General features: G+C 40.1%; 1 protein-coding gene across 2 annotated transcripts in view; it reads left to right on the forward strand.

Moving 5' to 3' along the window:
• Positions 1–23,187, forward strand: part of rubcn (rubicon autophagy regulator) — a 31,260-nt gene that overhangs the window by 728 nt on the left and 7,345 nt on the right. Inside the window, exons 2-17 of one of the 2 annotated variants that reach the window (XM_080004470.1) lie at positions 1,907–2,060; positions 2,472–2,555; positions 3,685–3,844; positions 4,397–4,503; positions 5,447–5,669; positions 9,387–9,785; positions 12,328–12,423; positions 13,072–13,187; positions 14,992–15,190; positions 16,832–16,939; positions 18,182–18,256; positions 20,138–20,198; positions 20,653–20,785; positions 20,881–21,026; positions 21,618–21,682; positions 22,334–22,572. In XM_080004470.1, the coding sequence (XP_079860596.1) occupies positions 1,907–2,060; positions 2,472–2,555; positions 3,685–3,844; positions 4,397–4,503; positions 5,447–5,669; positions 9,387–9,785; positions 12,328–12,423; positions 13,072–13,187; positions 14,992–15,190; positions 16,832–16,939; positions 18,182–18,256; positions 20,138–20,198; positions 20,653–20,785; positions 20,881–21,026; positions 21,618–21,682; positions 22,334–22,572 (2,365 nt within the window). The remainder of the gene's footprint in view (positions 1–1,906; positions 2,061–2,471; positions 2,556–3,684; positions 3,845–4,396; positions 4,504–5,446; positions 5,670–9,386; positions 9,786–12,327; positions 12,424–13,071; positions 13,188–14,991; positions 15,191–16,831; positions 16,940–18,181; positions 18,257–20,137; positions 20,199–20,652; positions 20,786–20,880; positions 21,027–21,617; positions 21,683–22,333; positions 22,573–23,187) is intronic. The other variant, XM_080004471.1, reaches the window with a different exon arrangement.

Here is a 23,187-nt window from a genome sequence, read left to right on the forward strand (position 1 = left end):
TATCCGCACAGCTCGTCCGATGTGAATTGGTTGATAAGCCAGTTATGTCAATCTGAAGCGTCCCATTAGGCAGAATAATAACAACGCGCCAAGCGAACTTGCCGCTGTGTTAGAAATATAGTAGAGTAACAAGTTTAGACAAGTTTAGGCCTTCAATATATTCCCTGAAACGGAACATACTTCTATTTGAAATATAGCAAAGTGTTTCCACTTCGTAACTACCCACCACTGCTCTCGAGGCACCGTCAAATAGCCATTCATTCCATTAAAAAGTATTAACAGAAAGCAGCGTGATGGTGTGCAGATAAATGCTTTTTTTTTTTTTTTAAAAGCAAAAATGAGTGTGGGAATATCGTATCTTCTTGTTAATTTGGTATGGAAAGGGTTTAAAAAGTAGCCTTGAACCTAGATTGTGGGATTTCAATTTAAGAGGAAGTGCTTTAATCTCTGGTTCCTCCAATGAATGTAGAAACAAGCAGAGAGAAAGTGAAAACTTGATTGCAACAGCCTATCTGAACCTTGCTCTGTGTCTGTGTGCGTAAACACACACTGCTCTTGTTGCATATATCAACAGCTCTCTGCAATGGGGGCAGTATGTTCTTGTGTTTAGTTTGTTTTCCTGTAGGTTACGTGCCGTGATTTGATTAGTTTGTAATATGATCCTGTGACAGGTGTTGCTCACATGAACATTCTCTGTTTGAAACGAGAAGCGGGTCCAGTTCTACATTCAATGACTTTATGAAGTGAAATAATATTATTATCCCAAACACTACCTCTTATTATCCCAAACACTACCTCACACTATTCACATTCACATGCCACTTTAATTCACATGCCACTTTAAATGCACATATCTGTATATACATAGGCATATTACTTCAACCTATTCCATTTTATTTCGATTTATTTTTTATTGTATTTTATTCTATATATTTTTTATCTTATTCTATAAGTATTCCACTTACTGTATTACGTTTTAGGAGTCAGTTAGTCGGTCTATTAGAAAGGAATCTTCTACTTTTTATTTTTATTTTATTTTTGTACTTTTTCCTAGGACTTATTGTGTGCTATCACCGGGTGCGTTGCATTACATTTCACTGCATATATGTATGGAAGTATGTATATGTATGTGACAAATAAAAAATCTTGAATCTTGAATCTCTTGAATCTTGAATATTAACGTTACATTTCTATAAATATTTGAATTGAATTACATTGAATTGTTATATAATGTAAATTGTCGCTAGTTTGGTCTAGATGTAGATAAATGCATCGTCATGTATCTTAATAAGGTCAGTTTTTGTGTCCTGTCTCTGTGACCATGCTTATGCAACTTATTTTCAACAGCATCAAGTTACAATTCACTGCTGACTTAAGCAAAAAAAAAAAAAAAGAGGATGTCCTGGAAATATGGTTGCACTACTTTGATGAATGTGAATTTTACCTAAATCTAATGTTTTTGCCTCTCAGCATTTTTGCAGCCTACAGTTTCCCGTTTCTATGTCCTTGTGTAAAATGAGGTTTGAGAAATTGCTCTTTTTAGTCCATTAGTCCATGCAGTTGTTTATGTCACAAAGAGGTAGGTTAGTGGTTATGTTTTTTTTTTTTCTCTCTCTTATATTTCTTCCACATTTAAAACAAATTGAAATGTTATGGCCTCGGCTTGTGTAAAACCATTTTAGCAGAGAAAACTGGTGAATAAGTGCTCAGACATGGTGGATGGATCTTGACATTTAGCGATCGTCAGCACTTGCATGAGTCACTGTTGACTCTGGTCCTCGATCCCCTCAACTGAGAAAATAAGTTGTCTTTTCAGGAAGAAGGATGTGTTTTGATTTTGAAATACAACGTCAGTGTTTCTAGTGCCTCACCTCTCCTTCCTTTTCCTCCACCCCCCTTACTCCAGGAGGGAACACTGGAAGCTGCTGTCCAGCCTGAAGACCACAGTGGAGGGCCTGGTGTCCACCAACAACCCCAACGTGTGGTCGCGCTACGGTGGGCTGCAGCGGCTGCACAAAGACATGAAAAACATCCTTTGCAACGGACTGAAGAACGAGCAGGTCGGCGCTCTTCAGATCTGACCAAAATTAATTACACCTTTTTATAATTTTTATTTTTATTTTTTTGTGGGAGTACTGGTAACGATAAGGTTTCACAGAGGTTGGTTTGGTGGCATCATGGGTTACGCAACAAAAGCCATTTGATTTTGTGGTTCCCATAACTGAGTTAAGCTAGATTTTAGGGTAGTTTAAATTGGCCATTTTAACATTTTGAACAAAGGATTTTTTTTTTTCATATTTATCTACAGACCACATCCATCTGTATTTACTAGTAGACCAGTCAGGCTGCTCTTTAGATTAAACAAAAAAAGGCTCCTCACAGTTGTTGAACTAGCCACTAAATACCCCAAAATAGCCTTTATAGTTAATTGTCCATTGTTCTTGCTATTTATTTTGGGTCTTGTATTGCAGGTGTACTACAAGCAGAGGGACTACTGGCCTTTTGTGTGGTGTGTGCGCTACATCACTCCACATCTGGCCTCGCATGTTGACCAGGTTAGTCAGAACCAGCAAACAATGGGCCAAAAGAACTTGAATAAATATGACCACTACAAATCAAAATATTGGCTGGTTTACGATGAGATAAACATTGATTTAATTCAATACAAATGGGACCCAGTAGAATTGACTGAGTTCTAGTGGGTCATGTGGAAAAATTTTGTTGCAGCTTAATGTTTTGTCTTAATTATCAAATATAAAAAGTTGCTGAATACCAAGGTGGCAGTGGCTTCTTCCTGGAGCTGACGTTGTGCTCCTTGTTAAATTTGTCGGATGGGCTGTAGGCTATAGGGCAGTCAACATTGGCCAAAAATCCCGTTTTGATATTCCTTCTGAAGAAACGTATTTAATTCAAACATATTCAGATATCTATTACAATTTGAAAATGTTACACTTTGACCAACTTTCGGGCTGTGTTGATGCGCGTGAGGTTTTAGAAAGCGGCCTCAGTAAATGGGAAGGGAAAAAATAAAATAAGAAATTTGGCTAATTAAGCAATTGTTTTTTTTCCATGTATGTGGACTTATGCTTGCATTTTCATTAAAAAATAATTTTTCGTTAATAAATACATTTTCAGATTCAAACGTCTTTTTTTTCTCGAAATTTTGCAAAATTGCGGCAACGTTCCAGCATTTAATGGCCAAATCCGCTTAAACTTCTCGCCCTTAACCCAAGACTGGACTGTGTAATCCTATACAGTGCTGGTTTTATTGATGCTTTCTACATGTTTAATTAAATTGTATTTTATACACCTATAACTCGAACCTGAGCAAAAACATTGAGCACATGGTTCTTTATGTTGAGACATAAATATAGATGAGTAATAATTATTTCCAGTTGTTTCCATGATATGCAGAATACTATCAGAATATTATAACCTTTGGCTACAGTAGTATTATCAAAGGAAGTGAATACATGTGACTTCTTGGTAGTAGGCTTATATAAAAAAAAAATAATAATAAAAAATCTTTGACTTGCAAATATTGACAGGTCCTTTTTTACCACAAACGGCATTGCAAGTTTGAAGAAAAGCTGCTGCAAAATCACACATTTTTGGTGCCAGCAATCATTAAAAAAACAGTTGGTTTTGGGCCTCTCAATTACATTCTGCCCCCCTCCCTCCCAGTTCAGTCAGCTGGAGCCCGTGTTGAGCAGCGGGACACAGAGTGCTGGGGAGAGCTACAAGGCGGAGCGCTGGCTCTTCCACAGCCTGCAGGTCCACATGCTCTCCGCCCAGCTCCGCCCACTTCTCCGGCAGCTGGGACACACCCGCAAGTACTACAATGGTGCGCTGAAGTCAATATGGTCAATATGGCCTCCAGGGACCCTCCAGGAGGTTCCAGGGGGGTCCCCAGCAAAATGATCAATATTTAAACTTCGCTATTATTTGATTTGGAAGACGTTGTCGCTATTAGAGAATGTAGAATAGTGACTGCTTTGTTCCTAGTTTCATTGTTTTCTCCCAAACTGCAGTATAGACAGGTGTGAAAGTTTGTATATCTTAACATATAAAAAATATCTAACAATAAAAAAATCTTCTCAGATCGTCTTGTATTGGGGTCTTAGAGACTAAATCTTATCAAACGGCCTAATTCATATCACATTTATAGACCTTGATAAGAATAAGGTTGAGAATCACAGATTCTGTCTCACATCCTCACTAGTTTGTCTTCTCCTATCTGGGTTTGATTATCTGTTCATCTCTTTCCCCCCCTTCACACTGTTTCTGTTCATCTTTTTCTCACCACATTTACTTTCTCTGTTGACCTGTTGCTTCTTCTCTTCTCCTTTTCTCCTCTCTTCCTGCATCTTGTCTTCTATCCCCTTGTGCTTCTTAGGTGAGGCCTTTCTGCTGAGTGAGCCTCATGTGACGGCAATGTTCCAGTGTCTGGAGGCAGTGGAGCAGAACAACCCCAAGCTGCTGGCGGCGGTGGACACTGTAGGGGTAGGTCACAAACAACACTTTAATATCAAAAGTTTAATGCTCTTTATTGTACAAATACGCTAACAAAGCTGGAGAGCACAACCTATTGAGGATTTTTTCCTAATACCCCTTTTCCACTGGACCAAAAACCCACCAACACCTGCTAACATCTAGGCTTTTGTCCTTAGTAGGAAAGGTTACAATCGGCATTCATTCCCGAGAAAATGACTCTGAAGTAGTCACAGGTATTTATCGCCTTCAGCTCTGATCGGCATTGATGGAAACATAACACCCTGGTAGAGACCCTAATTTTCGGCCCTTTGCACGCTATATTCACGCAAATTTTGGTGGAAAAACATATCAATCATATATCTTCTATTATTCCAATTCCTGAATCGATTGTAAAATTGCAATATTGAAACTTTATTCTGAAATGATGCAACCGTTACCCTCTTAAATTAAATATCTCTATAGTCAGAAACTATTTGAAATATTTAAATTCTGTATTTAATTTGTCTGCGAAAATTTTTGTAAGGCGAGTCAGATACGCTGGTACGCTGCAAAGTTGGTAACAATTTATCATTGTGTATAAAATGTCAATATATCATATAGTATTGTATCGTGAGCAGTCTTATCAATGTCTAATTGAATCATGAGATTCTGTCAAACACCCAGCCTCATTATCGAGATTTTATGGTACTCCTTATTTTGTTGAGGCTATAGAGTACAAAAATACTCCGTTGCATTCAACACCATTATTATCATAAAGCTCTAACAGCGTCTGTGAATGAATGTTTTTTTTTTGTTTTGTTTTTATGATACCAAGTGCCCTCATCATCTCAAAAGCACAAAACAATAAGCAAAGGAGGAGCGAACTTGAGTCTTGAGTGGTTTGGAAAAACAAAACTCCTAGCCTATTGTATGATAGTTGTGGTGATTAAACTGGTTTTCTCCATGCCACCAGTTGTCTCCGCTGAAGAACCCTCCTCTGGGTCTTCTGAAGAGCCAGAGCCTGTGTGTCCTGCCAGGCTCCGGCTCGTGGCGCAGCGCTGACTCAGCTCCCAGAGTTAAATCTCTGAGCCACAGGTTCACCAACTCCAACTGCTCCCTCCCAGACGCCAACGGCTCTGCAGGCCAGAGCGCTGGTGGGGCCATGTGTACTGCCTCCCAGAACGAGACTACCACAGGTAGGGGGGGACCAGATTTCAATCTTGCTGAATAGGGAAGGATGGCTACAGGGTCCGTCCAATGTTTGTCTTCAGTCATTTTTTTGTGTGTTTTTTCTAAATGGCAATCTACAAAATCACCCGGTTTGGGTGGATTATACTGCAAGACCCAGAATTTAATTTAACATCTAACATCTGGGTTCTTCAAGTTTGGACATTTTGCCCATGTATATTTTTTTGTACATTTAGTATGTGATTTCTGGAATGGATTTTATCCTGCCAACAGTCAGATAAACACTTGGATGCAGGTATTTGTGTCAAGTGAAAGTCCAATGTGATTGAATGACTTTGGCGGTCTATAGCTCACGCCTTCCTTCACATTCAAACCCTTTTATTTTTTTACATTGTAAATGTAATATCAAAAAAAGTGAATCCAATAAACGTTTTCATATGATCTTCATTGCTCCTCATATAAAAAAATATCAAGGCTGGGTCATGATTGAACAGTACAAAGTCATGCCAAAATGTTTCGGCCACACGCGGCCTTAATCAGGGTGCAACAATCATAGCAGTTCAGATTACATATAACATGTTGATATTAGTCTAACAGTCAACTGATGAGAAAGTAAGGCAATTTCCAGGTAAGGCCATCACTGTTTACCGCCACCAGAGGGTAGTTTACACATCTATCTTTTAAAAAACATACACGTCATGTCAACACATACACAATATACTGATCAGATATATATAAATCAGATGTAATATCATGTCAAGAGTAGTTGGGTTGCCAAATAATCCCTATGAACCATTTTTTCCTTCTTATTACCACCCAAGGCTCATGCTGAGGAAAATTCCATGTTGGGTCGAGTAACTCGTTTTCCCACCATGCAGTCACAATCTTGCATGAATCTCAAGGAGGAATAGTATTGTGCTGAATCCGAGGCTTGATGTGTCTTTAAAAATAAATAAATAAATAAATAAAATTTGATTGTGAGGCTGGACACGTGAACTGAGATAAAGATGAGGACTGCGCAGACATGTGGTCACCATGAATGCACCACAGTCCAGCTGTAAATTGAATGCACCACAGTCCAGCTGTGAATGGGCCGACTGACTGCGTTGCACACAGGCCCGATTGTTCCTTGGACGTGGATGAGCTCCATAACAGTGCGCCCTGGACTCTCCTTGTTATCGAACACACAGGATGGATTCAGAACATTTTTTGTTTTTTTTTTTGTTTTTTTTTTTCCTCTTCGAGGACGCTGAAGCTGCATTTGATTACCTTTAAAATTTGACAATTTTTATTATATTGATATCACCTGATAATTACATTAATTACATAAATACTATTTGAGCTTAATGACATTTTTCCAATTGTATTTTTTTTATCCCCTTCATTGTCTATAGATATGTTTTTTTATTTGATCTTATTCACATTTACATTTAGTCATTTAGCAGACGCTTTTATCCAAAGCGACTGACAAGGGAGAATAACATTCAAGCTACATTGCGACAGAGATTAGTGTAACAACAACATTAGTGTAACAATAAATACTGCTAGGTAGTGCTAAGTAATTGTAGGTTAGGACAGGAGGTACTGACTGAAGAGCTGGGTCTTCAAGTGCTTCTTAAAGACAGAGAGGGAGGCCCCTGCTCAGGTCATTTTTGGCAGCTCGTTCCACCAACGTGGAACTACAAATGAGAATAGCCTGGATTGCCGTGGCTGTATGGCCGGCCGAGCCAGGGGACGCTCATTTGATGAGCGCAGCATCCGGGGGGCAACATGTGCTCTTACAAGAGCATTTAAGTAGGCGGGAGCGTTCCCAGCAATCACTCTGTAGGCCAGCACAAGAGAATTGAATTTGCTTGATGCGGGCGGCTACAGATGTGTATCTACAGTGGGGGAAATAATAATTTGATCCCTCACTGATTTTGTAAGTTTGCCCACTGACAAAGAAATGAACGGCCTATAGTTTTAGTGGTAATTTTTGGTAGGTTTATTATAACAGTGATGAAAATCACATTAAATTAAAGATATAAATTATTTTGCATTTCATTGAGTGAAGTAAGTATTTGATCCCCTATCAAAACATGACTTAGTACTTGGTGGAGAAACCCTTGTTGGCAAGTACAGAGGTCAGACGTTTCTTGTAGTTGATTACCAGGTTTGCACACATCTCAGGAGGAATTTTGGACCACTCCTCTTTGCAGCTCCTCTCCAAAACTTTAAGGTTTCGAGGCTGTCGCTTGGCAACTCGAAGCTTCAGCTCCCTCCACAGATTTTCTATAGGATTAAGGTCCGGAGACTGGCTAGGCCACTCCATGAACTTAATGTGCTTCTTCTTGAGCCACTCCTTTGTTGCCTTGGCTGTATGTTTTGGGTCATTGTCGTGCTGGAAGACCGATCCACGACCCATTTTTAGTGTCCTGGCTGAGAGAAGGAGGTTGTCACCAAGGATTTCACGGTACATGGCCCCATCCATCTTTCCCTCGATGCGGTAAAGTTGACCTGTCCCCTTAGCAGAGAAACACCCCCAAAGCATAATGCTTCCACCTCCATGCTTGACGGTGGGGATGGTGTTCTTGGGGTCGGCGTCAGAATTCCTCTTCCTCCAAACACGGCGAATCGCATTGATACCAAAGAGCTCGATTTTGGTCTCATCTGACCACATCACCTTCTCCTAAGCATTCTCTGAATCATTCAGGTCTTCATTGGTGAACGTCTTGTACATGTCCCTTCTTGAGCAGGGGGACCTTACGGCGCTGCAGGATTTTAATCCATTATGCTGTAGTCTCACCTTTCTCATGATCATTGATACCCCACGAGGTGAGCTCTTGCGTGGAGCCCCAGACCGAGGGAGATTGACGGTCATTTTGTGTTTCTTCCATTTTCGAATAATCACGCCAAATGTTGTCTCCTTCTCACCCAGCTTCTTGCCAATGGTCTTGTAGTCCATTCCGTCCTTGTGCAGGTCTACAATCTTGTCCCTGATGTCCTTAGACAGCTCTTTGGTCTTGCCCATGATGGAGAGGTTGGAGTTTGATTGATTGATTCTGTGGACAGGTGTCTTTTATACAGGTAACGAGTTGAGACAGGTGTCTTTTATACAGGTAACGAGTTGAGATTAGGAGTACCTTCTTAAAGCGAGAGGACTAATCTGTGGGAGCCAGAATTCTTTATGGTTGGTAGGGGATCAAATACTTATTTCACTCAATGAAATGCAAAATAATTTATATCCTTTTTTTTTTTTTTTTAATATGTGATTTTCTGGATTTTCTTTTTGATATTCTGTCTCTCACTGTTATAATAAACCTACCAAAAATTACCACTAAAATTATAGACAGTCATTTCTTTGTTAGTGGGCAAACTTACAAAATCAGTGAGGGATCAAATAATGATTTCCCACACTCTATAAAGGATGTTCCTCTTTGAGGACAATAAAGATAACTAAAATCATGCTATAAGTGCTCTAGATCAGTTATTCTCTACCTTTTATTTATCAATGACCCTCAATTACATCTGATAATTTTCCTGAGGACACCCTTGGAACCTCTTGAAACACCCCTGGCGGTCCCCAGACCCCACTTTCCGAACCACTGCCATCGATCAGCTTATACAGTTGTGAGTGTGTGCAGCTCCAGTAACTGAAGAGGGCTGTGCTGGTGGCTGGCACAGTTGATGAGAGCAAGTCTTTCTCTCGGTCAACCTTGATTTTCATTCAGACTCTACCTTTTCAGCCAGCAACCTGGAGCGCATGGCTGTGTCCAGGCCAGGAGACCTGAACTCCGGCCCCGCGGTAGTCCCACTAATCATGCTGTCGGAGTCTCAGTCCCCCACCTTGCCGCTTCCCGAGGAGGTAGACTCTGGCGAGGGCGACTACGACGACGGCCCAGAGTACCTCGCCATCGGCAACCTGGGCCAGCGTAGCCGTGGAGACTCCCGTGGCTACACCCCCAGCAGCGGGCCGGGCGATGCCCAGGAGAAGGACCGGCCTCCAGAGAAGAGCTCCCTGACCTCGGCCCCCCAACCCAACCGGCGGTCCTCCTTCTCGGAGTGCCAGCGGGGTCCTGGCAGAGGAACCCGAGGTCACATCCGCTCACTCTCTGACACGGGTGTCAATCATAAACAGAGACAGGGTGAGTTCAAATATGACACTTAAACACTTCCCCCGTTCACTGATTGAGTTAAGGGTATCGCTTTAGATCTTCTCACACACACACAAGAATTTTGACATTCTATTTCCATGTAATCTGTGGATAGATGTGTATGTATGTTATTTTTAGTGGTCCAGCACAAAGTGCTGGAAACCCTATCGTGTTTGTTCAGAATATTATTATTATTATTATTATTATTATTATTATTATTATTATTATTAGGGGATATCAATAGCCTAGGGCTGGATCCCCTATTGATATTGTTTCCGGGAAAATTCTCTTGAATTTTGAAATCTAAAACTATTAAGTATTGACAAATTCTTCCATCATAATTCTAATGACTTATGAATGTTTAAGTTCCATAAATGTTGTCTGCATTATAATATAGTCAAGTAATCTATTAAACTGAATTTTCCAATTTTAGCAGGAAAAAAAAAAATGAAGTAGTAATTACAACTAACTGTACTGTACTTATATATTAAGAAATTACTGTCAAATAATAATGATGCATGTTTATTAACCATTTCTGGTAGTACATGTACAATTATTAAGCAGAAATCCTGGTATGCAATTGTAACAAAAACCAAAAGATGTAACACGTGCCTAAAACGAATAAACTAGACCCTGTGTATTGCTGCCTATCGGTGATTTTTATGACAAAAATCACCGATCACCATTATGTCACTTTAAAACTTATGATCATTGATAGAGGTCTCGTTGGAATGGGAATGTTTCATATGTATTATCATCGAAATTTGATTCACACCGATCTACATTTGTATCAGGAAATATCGATAAAACTTTACAAATTCACCGAAAATTGAAGAACATTGGCGTTACATTGAGAACAGTCACTTAATGACATCATGAATGCTGTATAAACCCACAGTTCATCTGAGTGATTGTAAAAATCGAAAAACTAATACGTTTCTTACTATACTAACCTGAACCCCATGCATTGCTGCCTGCAGCATGCATTTTATCTTATAATTTATTTAATATCACCATCTTACTCTTGACATTTTTTGCTGCTGTGTAGGGCGATACTACGGTCTTAATCATTTAGCGCTTGGGCCCATTTAATACCAGGTCTTGGTACCCACCCCACCCCACTCTACCCTACCCAACCCACCCACCCACCCCGCCGAATCGTTGAATATTCGAATTGTACCGCCAAATTCGATTAGACTGACAAAATTCTGAGTCGGGTACAGCCCTTCTGCTGTGAAACCTAAATTGCCCCATGTGGATTAATAAAGTGTTATCTTATTTTGGACATTGCCCTGCTGAAAGTTTAACGTTTCCATCTGCAGCCGTGGAGACTTTTATTTCAATCATTCTATATTTCAAAGGCCAACGCTGGATATCTTTAGGTTTCTGTGACAAAATGTGAACAGTTGCAGTTTTCAACTTTGGTAATTTTCATTGCTATTGTTCGAAGATATTCATCATAATAATGATAATAATTATAACACCCCTGTTTTAGGGATAGGGGAGGATTATTTCAGCTTGACAGGTGAAAAGGGAAAGTCTTAATTCTGATCTGCTTTTGAGAGAACACTCAGCTTACTAGTTTGTAAACCCTTTTCACACTTTCACTCATTTTTGTTGTCAATTAATGTATTATTGTGTCATGTTAAACTTTGCCCACTTCCTTTTTCTAGCTGAAGAAATACTCTGAATCAAACTCTGCTCGTTCCCTTCTGCAACAAGTCTCACTTTTCACTGACTGATCTGCTTTCTTTCTTTATTTCTTTGTTTCTTTCTTTGTTTTTTTTGTTTCTTTCTTTCTTTCTCTCTCTGCCCCCCCCCCCTACTCCTTGGCTCCCGTCTGCAAAGGAATGGGGCACCGGAACATCACAATAATAATAGAGGATCCTGTAGCAGGTTGGCAGTGCAGCTCCACTGTGCTCCATCTCTACCTCCCCTCCCACTTCCCCAAATTGTGCTTTGCTCTGCATGGTGATGAGTTCACCCCCCCACCCAAAACATCCCTTTCATGATTTTGTATGTTGTTTCTTTATTTTTCCTCCAAATGATCAGATCTGCATTATCGACAGTTTCCATTGTGTTGTTTTGTTGCATTCTTTCCTGGCAAGTGTTTGGGACAACATTTATAGAAAATCCATTTAATCTCACTCACTGCATTTTCACTAGAGATGCACTTAATGCAAAAAAGATTGGAAATATTTAAATAGACAATTTTCTAAGTTTCAAATAGCAAGAGGTTATAGAAACAAATCAAGCAACCAATAATTCATAATATATATCAATCACTTTTGCCTGTTGTGATGGTTTATGTCTAGATAGGTGTTTGTAGTGCATCTCAGCTGTAAAGGCACTAAATGCCTAAAAACACTCGTCGCCTTCATTGATCACTTTATTGATCAGTTTCTCCTCAGGGAGGTTGTCCCCAGTAAAGAAGCCTCTATGCAGCATTAATGATGCATGCCTCTATTATTTTCCGTATTACTCGCGTATTGACAGAACAGGCTTCTAACAGTTTTCTACTTTCGAATGACAGAGTCAGTGAGTGATGACTGCTGCATGAAGGACTATGGCCCCTTCTCCCCGCACAGCAGCGATGGCAGCACGTCCAGCTCCCTCTACATGGAGTCCAGTGAGTTGGCTGCTATTCATGTCAATAACTTTTTTACATTTATTTAAGTAATAGGTATTGTGTTTTATGGACTTGAATGATTAGGGCTGGGTATTGGGCAGGATCTCACGATTTGATTCGTTTTCAATACAAAACGATTTAAAGCAACAGACTCTATGTAACTTTTTTACCTAAAAATAACAGCTTGAAAATGTTGATGGTACGCTAACTTGTAATATTGAGAATGGCACCTCTTTCATTAAAAAAGAGGTGCCAGGTGGCTCCGGGAAGCACCGAGGTCCATGCAAGGGGCGCTGTAAACTAGGTTTACATAATATTTGAAACATGACCGATAAGGTTCATATTTGTCTGGTAAAATAAATTATTTAGACACCGGAACAAGTTTTACGACAGTGCTGTAAAAGTGAAATTGAACCAAATGGCACCTAGTTGTGCCAAATACCAAAAGTTACAGTATATCATATACAAATTCAGTCTAATACAGAGATGAAATATTTCAAATAAATTGTGACTTATGGTAAAATGGTTGTATAACTTACAAACAAATTATCGATAATACAATTTTCAAATTGATTGAGAAATTGAAATGATAGAATAGCATTCTAATGGAGTATTTATTATAATCTTTTCAATGTGCGTTTGTGTCAGATTGCTCCCAGTACACCAGCGTTCAGGATGGAATGTTCCGGAAGCCTTCAAAGGGCCAGAGTCTCATCAGCTACCTGTCGGAGCAGGACTTTGGCAGCTGCGCTGACCTCGAGAAGGTGAGGTTTTTATTTTATTTTTTATTTATTTTTAATTTTCTTTATTATTATTATTTTTGTGAACATCGCTCTGGCTGGGTACTTCAGATTTTTTCTCGCAGGCCTTTAAACAGTAATTTATATCCACCTTAATTTATTCACTGTTATGTCGCATCAGAAAGTGTTTGAATGTCGAATTTTGGAATTAGTAGCGCTGTGTTCTCACTGGTGATGAGCTGATATACAGAGGAGTTTGTTTGAGCAACGACAATAGTCCAGTGTTTCCCACATAGACTGTACTTTGATGGGCCACCCAGATATATTAACGTATTAAATAATTAACGTAAAGTATATTTGGCCACCTATTTTAGCATTTTTTATTTTTACTTTTTTTTATCCGTCTGAGAGCACGATGCTATCCCCAATCGATAAACTAGCGCACTCTGGTATTATGTTAGAAGACATGGACACGGCTCTCTTGTTAGAACGTTTTTATAGGGTCTAGAGCATATGTGTCAAACTCAAGGCCCGCGGGCCACATCTGGCCCAGCTTACAATTATATCTGGCCCGTGAGATCATTTTATATAGAGCTATTAAAAATGACTGGCGATATGAAGCTCTGATAACACACAAACTACAGATCCCACAATGCAGCGCTTCAACCACCTTACCGAATGCTAGGCTACGTGGGAACATTCCCGCGTCAATCAAGTCAAGCTTCTGTTGTTGTATACAATCCTATTACAAAGTTATTGCGAAGCTAGCCCCTCAGAATGGCGAAGAGAAAAGTTGATTCTGAAAACAGAGCCTTTCAAAACCGATGGGAGGCTGAGTAGATGTTTACTGACAATGCCGGTAAACCCGTGTGTCTTATTTGTGGAGCAAATGTGGCTGTAATTAAGGAATTTAATCTAAGGCGGCACTATGAGACGAAACATCAGGATAAGCTGAAAAACCTGAATGCAGAGCAGAAGATACAGAAAGTGAAAGTGAGACTTTGAAACACAAAAAAAGAATTTCGAGCTGCTTCGCAACCCATTTGCCGTCGACATTGAAACTGCACCTGTACAGATTCAGATGGAGCTGACTGAGCTGCAGTGTAATGCGACACTAAAGGCAAAATACGACACTGCAGGGCCCGCACAGTTTATTTGCTCCATTCCTGAAGCAATGCCCCAGCTCCGTCTACATGCGGCGGAGTGTTTTGTAGCACATATCTGTGTGAGAAGCTGTTCTCAGTGATGAAGAATAACAAAACAGCACACGGCATTAGATGGCATAAGAGCAAAGAAATTTGCATGTTTTGATTTGTTGTTATTTTAACATTTACTTAAAAGCACAATTTTATTTTATTTTTCAGGGTTTTTTGCAGCATGTTCATATTTATAACTTGTATAATTTTGACAGGATATATTTTTATGGAGAGCAAAATCTATTTATTTTAAGTTTATTTATTCTCACAAAGTCTGTTTTTATTCATATTTATGTTCCAAAAACATTTAGTTTTATGTTTATCCTGTTCGGCCCGCAACCTAAAGTGTGCTTTGAGTTTTGGCCCCCTGTGCAATTGAGTTTGACACCCCTGGTCTAGAGACAGCAGGAAGTAATGCTGCGTTCCCGGGGACTCTTAAACCTAATTTGTGTCGGCGGTGATGCTGCGTTCACAGGAACTCTGTATACTGTAATTCTGTTGTCAGCCCAAAATTACTTAAAAAAACAAACAAACTGGTAACACAGAGAAACTTTGAAAGGAAACAAATCTACTGGAAACCTCTTACAAAAATGTGCTTTACTGGTCCTCTCCCTTCCCCCCGCGTCCTCCAGGAAAACGCCCACTTCAGCATCTCCGAGTCGCTCATCGCTGCCATTGAGCTGATGAAGTGCAACATGTGGCGTCGCGAGGAAGAGGGCGAGGAAGAGGGCGACAGCGACTCTGAGATCCAGCAGCTGAAGCAGAAGATCCGTCTGAGGCGGCAGCAGATCCGCCGCAGCCGCCTGCCATCCTGCGCCCCTTCACAGCACCGTGAGCCAACGTTCCCATCTTATCAGAATCATTTTAAACACCTTTCCTTGCCATTGGTTATCAAACGGGGTGTTAGCCACCACATTCTTTTCATACATTTAGTGTTTTTAATAGAGTTTTTAGCAGTCCCTTCAGGTGCTTGAATTTTGTCCTCAGAAATGTAATTACCGGAATACCTTGAAAATAACCCCTTCTGTGCTGAAGTACTTGAATAGTTCTTGGAAAAAACACGATAATTGAAAACCTGGTTTTGATGCATCTAAACTAAGAGCTAAATATGGAAAGTGCTCTGTCGTTGGCTCACAGACCAGCACAAATCTTTTAAAAGAAAAAGGAATTAATACGAACTGTCCGTGACAAAACTTCTGAGTGAGTGAGAGTGTGTGTGTGTCCATGGTATGTTGGACTGTACTGTAGGCTGCGGTGTGTGATCTGCTCTGCCTTTCTCCAAACAAAATTGTAGATGTACTTTATTTTCCGGCGTTTCTGTAATTGAATGAAACAAAAAGCCCCAAGCCCCACCGTATCCCAAGGTATACCAAGCTCTGTGACACCACGGTGAAAGTTGGAACAAACTTAAATTAGGCCTTGTAGATCTAATGAGTGGTCAGGAGGTTCAGCAACTGGATTGCTTATTTCTCACCTCAAATTTGTTCAGAAACAGATTTTAGAGGTGAAATCAGTGAAAGTTTTCTGAGAAACACAACAGGATCTGGAGTAAAGCTCAAATAAGTAGTAAAGCTCACAATCCAGAACTTGTGCTCAAACCTCATTGGCTCACAGAACTAGGGGCCTCAGGAGGGTGACTCCACTCACAAGGCAACTTGTTGAAAAGGAACATGGAAGGCCCCTTTAATAACGATCACATTGAAAATTGATTGTATTTATTTTAGGTGAATTTCTTAAATGTTTTGACCTCTAAATGAAATGCTAAAATGAACCCTGTTTTAATGAATACTTAAGTCAAGATGTGTCATTTTAACAATGTTTGAGAAAAAATAATCTTCTTGAGGTCAGCCATTTTATTATGATGCATGTTGGATTAAGTTATCCCTAAAATGACTGCTGTTGCTATCAAGGGAAAGATATTATGAAGTGTGTCCTGTTGTGGTTGTACTAGACATGAAATTTTACTTAGGTTTCATACATGCAAACAAGGCTCGAGCCAGTCACGAAACAAACCAAACAAAGGCCGGTAAATTTGACTAAATCTTCCACCTCTGATGCAAATGATCACTATCCCTCAATGCAAAGCTATGTGTCTCCTAGGGTTTAACTTATGTGTTTTCCAATCAATCACCATTTGATTTCAGTCATTTTTCTCTTGTTTTTCCCCCCCCTCCCTGTTTTAAGAAAGAAATTCCACAACTTATCACTATATCTGTTTAGGTATTTGAAATCCCAGGATTCAGCAGATGTTAAAAATGGAAAAAAAATAAATCAAATTAAACTCCCTCTACGTCAGACCTTATATTTGAAGAGCATTTAGGTCACATCCTCTCGTCACTAATTTAGACGACAAATTTATATCAAAATATGACAATATTGTAATTTCATGACTGGTTATACTGTCACCAACCGTTTCAGTTCCATTTGAGTTCATGCGTCGCCTTGTTCTCTCCACCCCCTCCCCCACTTCAGTGTTCCACTCCACAGACAGCGGTGAATCCCGGCGAAGCTCCCAGGACTCCTCCCAGGGACTGTCCGACTCTGGCTCGGCCGAGGAGGTGGAGCAGTGCGAGCTGCAAGGTAGAGCGAGGATGGGAGGGGGAGTGGGAGGGGAGAGAACTAACCGGGTTTTTACATGTCTACAAAAAGCTATTTTTAGTCAATCTAAAGCTCCTGACACACAAACAACTAAAGTCATTGACCTGCACCTTACATGGTAATGTTTGTTGTTGGTGAAATGACTGAGTTGGAAGTTCAAAACAATCCTAAATTACCAGCTTGTGAATCTCAAGTGCTGACTCCATCTCTTTTAACTCCATCTTTTGCCTAATTTTAATTCTCATTCTTAATCATGGAAGTTTTGTTTCTATTTTTTTGGGGGGGGGGGGGGTCTGCAGGTCACTTCCCCCTACTTAGTTTACTGAGACAACTGAGAAGTAGTGAGGGTGGAGCAAGGCAAGTGTTTGGTCTCTTGACAGAAGTAGAGTTGTTTTACAGCTAGCCATGACAATGAAACTCTGGACCCAAATAGCATGATCACAGAAATCTTGTGTGTGTGTGTGTGTGTGTTTGTGAGCATGAACATGATAAACCAGCATATAAAAGACTCATCTTGATTATTGAGTTCATGGCTCTCAAAATGTGACTCAGTGATCAGTCATTGCATGTGGTTCATCTATCAGTGAGTGTGTTGAAACTGTCAACAGAAATTTGGTTGCATTGTATTTTGTTTTATTCTTTTTTTTGTTTTAAAGAACTTGAATAAAAATTAGCCTTGTACAGTATATAGAGCAGTGGTATTCAAACCGTGGCGTGCGGAGGAATTGCAAGGGGTGTGTGAGAAAATGAAAGATTAAAAAAAGTAAAAGCCAGTGACTGCTTGACCTAGTTTACTATTAACTATGTTAGTTTACATATGACACATTTTTATTTGTACTTTTTGGGAGGGGTGATTTTAAGTCCTTAAAACCTTATGGAGGGGTGCTCGTCAAATTAAGGTTGAATACCACTGATCTAGAGTCAATGCATAAGTGAAGGAAGTCCTGTGCAAATATTGTGTGTGTGCATGAACTTTTCATATGTTTGATTATTTTGGAGGTTTGTAGTTGTAAAGTGTGTGTATATTTAATATACATGCCACCATCAATTCACCGTTTGTGCATTCAAAAGTGTGTTGCGGTTGGCGACCTACATTGGTGGCAGGCATTGCAGTGCACAGCGTGTCTGCATGTGTGGTTTTCTTTGGGTTTTTTTGTTTGTTTTTGTTCTTTAAATGGGTGTCTGTGGTGGCGGTGTTGCTGAGTGTTAGTTTCTGTCTCTCAGATGGCTGTGAGGGTCTGTCCCTGCTGGCGGTGTCTCAGAGCGGCCTCTCCTTGTCGCTTGCCTCCCTCTTCTCAGGTATCTGGAGGCTGGTTATGCGGGTAGGGGTGCCACAGATGTGGCAAGCTGGGGGCGTTTATGTTAAAACGAGTCTCTAGATTCCAAACTAACAATGTGTCTCCGTCCCATACATTTATTTTCTATTTGGTTAAGTTTCCTGTGGACTTCAGAGCAACAAGGGATAAAAAATTGACACAAGTCAAAAGCCAAAATGGTTTCGATTTGTTTTGGTTGTTTTGGCTCATGGTTAAAGTGGTAATCCCCAAGATTATTATGTTTATTAAAAAAAACAATAAACAAAAAAACCCTCATATCTGGTATTTCTTTAGCTTGTACATTTTAAGAAATGTGTGTTCAAGTTATCTGTGTTCTTCCTGTGTTCCTTTATATGCTGTTTCCATTGTTAGTGGCGGGTTCCACTTTTCCTGCCAAGAAAGCAAAGATCGGGCATGTGCCAGAAGTGAAAGACAGCGATGGTGAATTTGATAAAGTAGATATGGATGAAAATTCAGGAAAAAGTCTTTCCACCACCTTAAGGGACCAATAAAAATGCCTGAATCAATCAATCAATCAGCAAACTCTCTGATTCAGCAAACTCAGCAACTGCCTGCTTGCAGACAGACTTGAGAGAATTCTTGGACTTATAGTGTAACCCACCCAACATGGATTTCCACTTTAACACTTGGGCAGAAAATCCCAGTGAGGGAAACGACTGACTTGTTAGAAGGGACAAAGGAGATTATTTTCAGTTTGGAATTGATCTTGCATCCGCGTTTCAAGCTTACTTTTTGTTCTGTTTTTACTTGGCTGCTTGTGTTGATGCTAATGGCTTGACTGCTCTACTGTTTGGTTTTGCCAGAGTGCACGTGTGTCTGAATGTGGAGGCGTAGCGAGGTAGACAGGAGTAGAATAGCGAGTAGAATAGTGTCACCCTCTTGCATCTTTTGCCACCCTCAACTCCTTATGTGTGGGTCCCTGTGTGCCTCTAATTCACTTGTTCATCTGTGCATACATTATTTCACCCACACCCAACCCTTCACCCCCCCCCCCCCCCCCCCCCAAACAGAATGGGCTTGTTGACGTGTGATATAACTTCTCTCCTGGCACCAATTTTTAGTAGCGGCTCAATACTAAATACATTTAACTGCTTTTCTTATCACATAATTCAATGGAGTTGACATTGTAGCCCTGCTGTAATTTCATTTTGTAGCATCAGCTATTTCAAGTACCTAGAGGCTTGCGTTGGGAGCAAATATCAAACAACAATACTACATGTTTATCAGGCCTGACCAGCTGAGCAATGGTGGCTTCATCTTCTGTACAGTTGCAGACTTGTTTCTTCAACTAGTCAGTAACTATTACTATTCATTGGTTAAAAATAAATATTTTCCCACTTGGCTACACCTGTACTACCGGATGTATGTGTTTACCATTTTCTTTTAAAGCTCTATTAGAAAATATGGGAGAACATTCTACCCTTTACTTCATCTAGCACTACACGAGACAAAAACATGGGACAGATGATTCCTTTTTTTCTATTAAAGATTTCAAGCTTCTGACCATTCCTTGTAAATATGATTTGTGTCAGCTCAGACATCCTGTCTGCTTGTGAAGGAAAGCATTATCTGTATAAAAATGACACTTTACACCACAAGCCACACGGTGGTGGTTTTAATTTGTCAATGACTGGAAGTGGTTTCATCTCTACCAGCCACTTTGGCAACAAACCAACTGTAATTTAACGGTTCATTTCCTATTCTCAAATATTTTCTTGCATGGCAAGTTGTAAAAGTTATTGGTAAATTACATGGGTAGATTCCAGCTGACAATTTCCAAAAGTTTTGTTCTGTGTTACTTACTTTTATAAACTTTTCTTTTTCTTTTGCACAACTCATTCAGATGCAGACATCAAGCGCAGTGTGAACTCCAGCAGCAGGTCTTTCCTCAGCTCAGACTCCATGTAAGTGCGACCTCCTTTTCTCCTAGCTAACACATTCAAATGTTTCAGCATGGTTGATTTACACAAGGGCCAAATAAAAACCGAAGGCCAAAGTTCATCATTTGTAATGATGTGGTGAAGTTGCAAAGTGAAACTATTCTTATGGTAGGTGGTGATCCAAAACGTTGATCACTAACTTGATTATAGTGTTGAATATACACTCTTATGAAATAAACACCTGATGAAGTCATCACTTCGTCAGGGGCACCAAGTATCTAGTGTGGAGACCCATTGGACCCCAGACCATTCTGGGGTCCAACGGGGTATTTTTATTACAATTATTCAGCAAGATGTCTTTACCATTAAACAATTAAAACAACTTTGACCCTAATCTATGAACATTTAAGAAATGGACAAACCTTGTAAATGTATACTTGCTTATATATTTATGTTTTTCTTTTCTGACCTCCTCCAGATCTCCATCCTTCCTCCAATCTAACTCTGCTGAGTCAGTGGCCATGGGTCTACTCAGGCAGTTTGAGGGGATGCAGCTTCCTGCCGCCTCCGAACTGGACTGGCTCGTCCCTGAGCACGACGCTCCGCAAAAGGTGAACACAAACTCAATATTTCATAGAATTGAAGTTGTAATGTGTATGACGTGATAACTCACCTCTCAGTCTCACCTCTGTGTCTGACCCTCCAGCTCCTGCCCATCCCAGACTCCCTCCCCATCTCCCCTGACGACGGTGAACATGCAGACATCTACAAGCTGAGGATCCGGGTCCGAGGCAACCTGGAGTGGGCCCCCCCCCGGCCCCAGATTATCTTTAACATTCACCCAGCTCCAAAGTAAGTCCCAGCCACGTTTTACCTCCCACAGCATTTCAGATCCACAGACCAACATCTGGTGAATTTTTGTTGAATGACTTTGTCTTCCTCTTAATCTGTTTAATTATTTCGGTTTTTTTCATCACACATGTTATCCGTTTTAGCCACTTCATGTAAGTGTTCCCATTTAGTAATTACAAAGATCAATAATTCAGAAAAATTTGTACAATCTCCCAGCCAGAGAACTACCACTGAAAGTGTTTCATCAGGTAGAGAAGTGTCAGGACTGAAAATGAGACTGAAATCAGGGAGATGTAAAAAGTTATTTCAAGGGTGCCAAATGGGGAACTTCGGAAAAATTACATAGCGAAATTGAAGCCGTTACGCCACTTTTGCTATCTCAAGAGTTACTCGCAATGTCGAACCTGATGACATTGCCAGTGCGTTTCCAAATTCTGTGTTCTGTTTTCACATTCACAAACACTGATTGCTTTGTCCTGGATCGTAAACGGATTGTAATCTGTGTTCCCGAATACTGTCTGACCGTTGTAAATCCCAGCCTTCCTGTTCTCACTTTATCTGTCATACGCTCTGTCATCCTCTCTTTATCAGGAGGAAGATAGTGGTTGCGAAACAGAACTACCGCTGCGCTGGCTGCGGCATCCGCATCGACCCGGGTAACCACCGCAGAAATGTCTGTTCAAGTCTGGAGACCTGCGGTGTAAACAGGCCTTTGAGTTTTATGTGCAGTTAATCATTATGAGATGCATCTTGGATTTTATGACTTTGCTCAGTAAATGTAACCAGTAGTGCTTATGCTCCATAAAGTTAGTTTAATTTTTTTCATCGCCAGACTTCACCCAGGATGTTGTTTATTCTTTTATTTGTTACATTTAATTTTTGGTCTTGAAACCCACAATATTATGCTCAGCCATGGAAAACAAACAAGAAAAAGAGACAAAATAAACTGCCTGAAACTGGCCAAAATGCTGCTTCTTCCAGGGTGTCTGCAGTTTCTCCCTTTTTTTTTTTTTTTTTTTGAGTCTTAAAACGTTAGTTTTATTAATATTTTGCATTTAATCATACATTTTAGGCATTTAATGAATTCAGTCATGAAATAGTCTTGAATTTTAATTGATGACTATTTATTTCAACATACACATTGTATCTGGTTTTATTACTGTTACCTGTCATACTCACCTTGTAGAGAGAATTATTATATTATAAATTATATATGTAGTATTGAATAAGATGGGGAGGATTTTTTTTTTAAATATAGTGAGAAGTTTCTTACACCCTGTTCTGCTTTTCCTGGCCGTCCGCCACAGACTACATCAAGCGCCTGCGCTACTGCGAGTACCTGGGCCGCTACTTCTGCCAGTGCTGCCACGAGAACGCCCAGGCCGTGGTGCCGGGCCGCGTGCTGAGGAAGTGGGACTTCAGCAAGTACTACGTCAGCAACTTTGCCAGGGACTTGCTCAGCAAAATCGCTGGAGACCCTCTGTTCAACCCCAACGACATCAACAGTGCCCTGTACAAGAAGAACAAGGCCCTGGAGACAGTGAGGGTGAGTGAAGGCTAGGGTTTCCCCGGTTCTCTGTATTACAGGCGTTACACAGTGTTTGGGCATACAGCGATTACATTACTTGCTGTGTTTTTAAATGTTTGTTTGTTTGTTTGTTTATTTATTTTATTTATTGATTAATAATTGTCCTCCCCCAGAAAAAACCCCATTTAGTTAATTTTTGCTTATCAGCGCCCACATTCATCAAATAAAAAAACTCTTAATTTGTAAAATACATAAGCATGTTTTGAATACTTAGTCGGACGATACAAAACTAGACATGTCTGCTTCATGCGTACGCAGCAGTCCGCAGCACATTATGCAGTCGGATTTTACTTATCATGGGAGGAGAACATTTCTAGGTCTGAAACAACGGCAAAGAACTTGGTGGTGGGTGGGTGTAACCTTGAGATTTAGGGATGCGACTGACTTGTCTTTTTTATCTGTCTGTTGCTTATTCTTGTTTTACTTCACCAGTAGATCTATGTGGTTAATGGATTTAGACCACAAAATGACATTAAGATTAGGAACAAAATTATGGCAAATGCAATGAACTTGAGCGGATGTGTTAATGTTTATCTAGCAGTCTAAAGAATAACTTCTCATTTCATAATATGG

This window comes from Zeus faber (assembly GCF_960531495.2).
Source record: "Zeus faber genome assembly, chromosome: 1".
In the NCBI taxonomy this organism is placed as follows: Eukaryota; Metazoa; Chordata; class Actinopteri; order Zeiformes; family Zeidae; genus Zeus; species Zeus faber.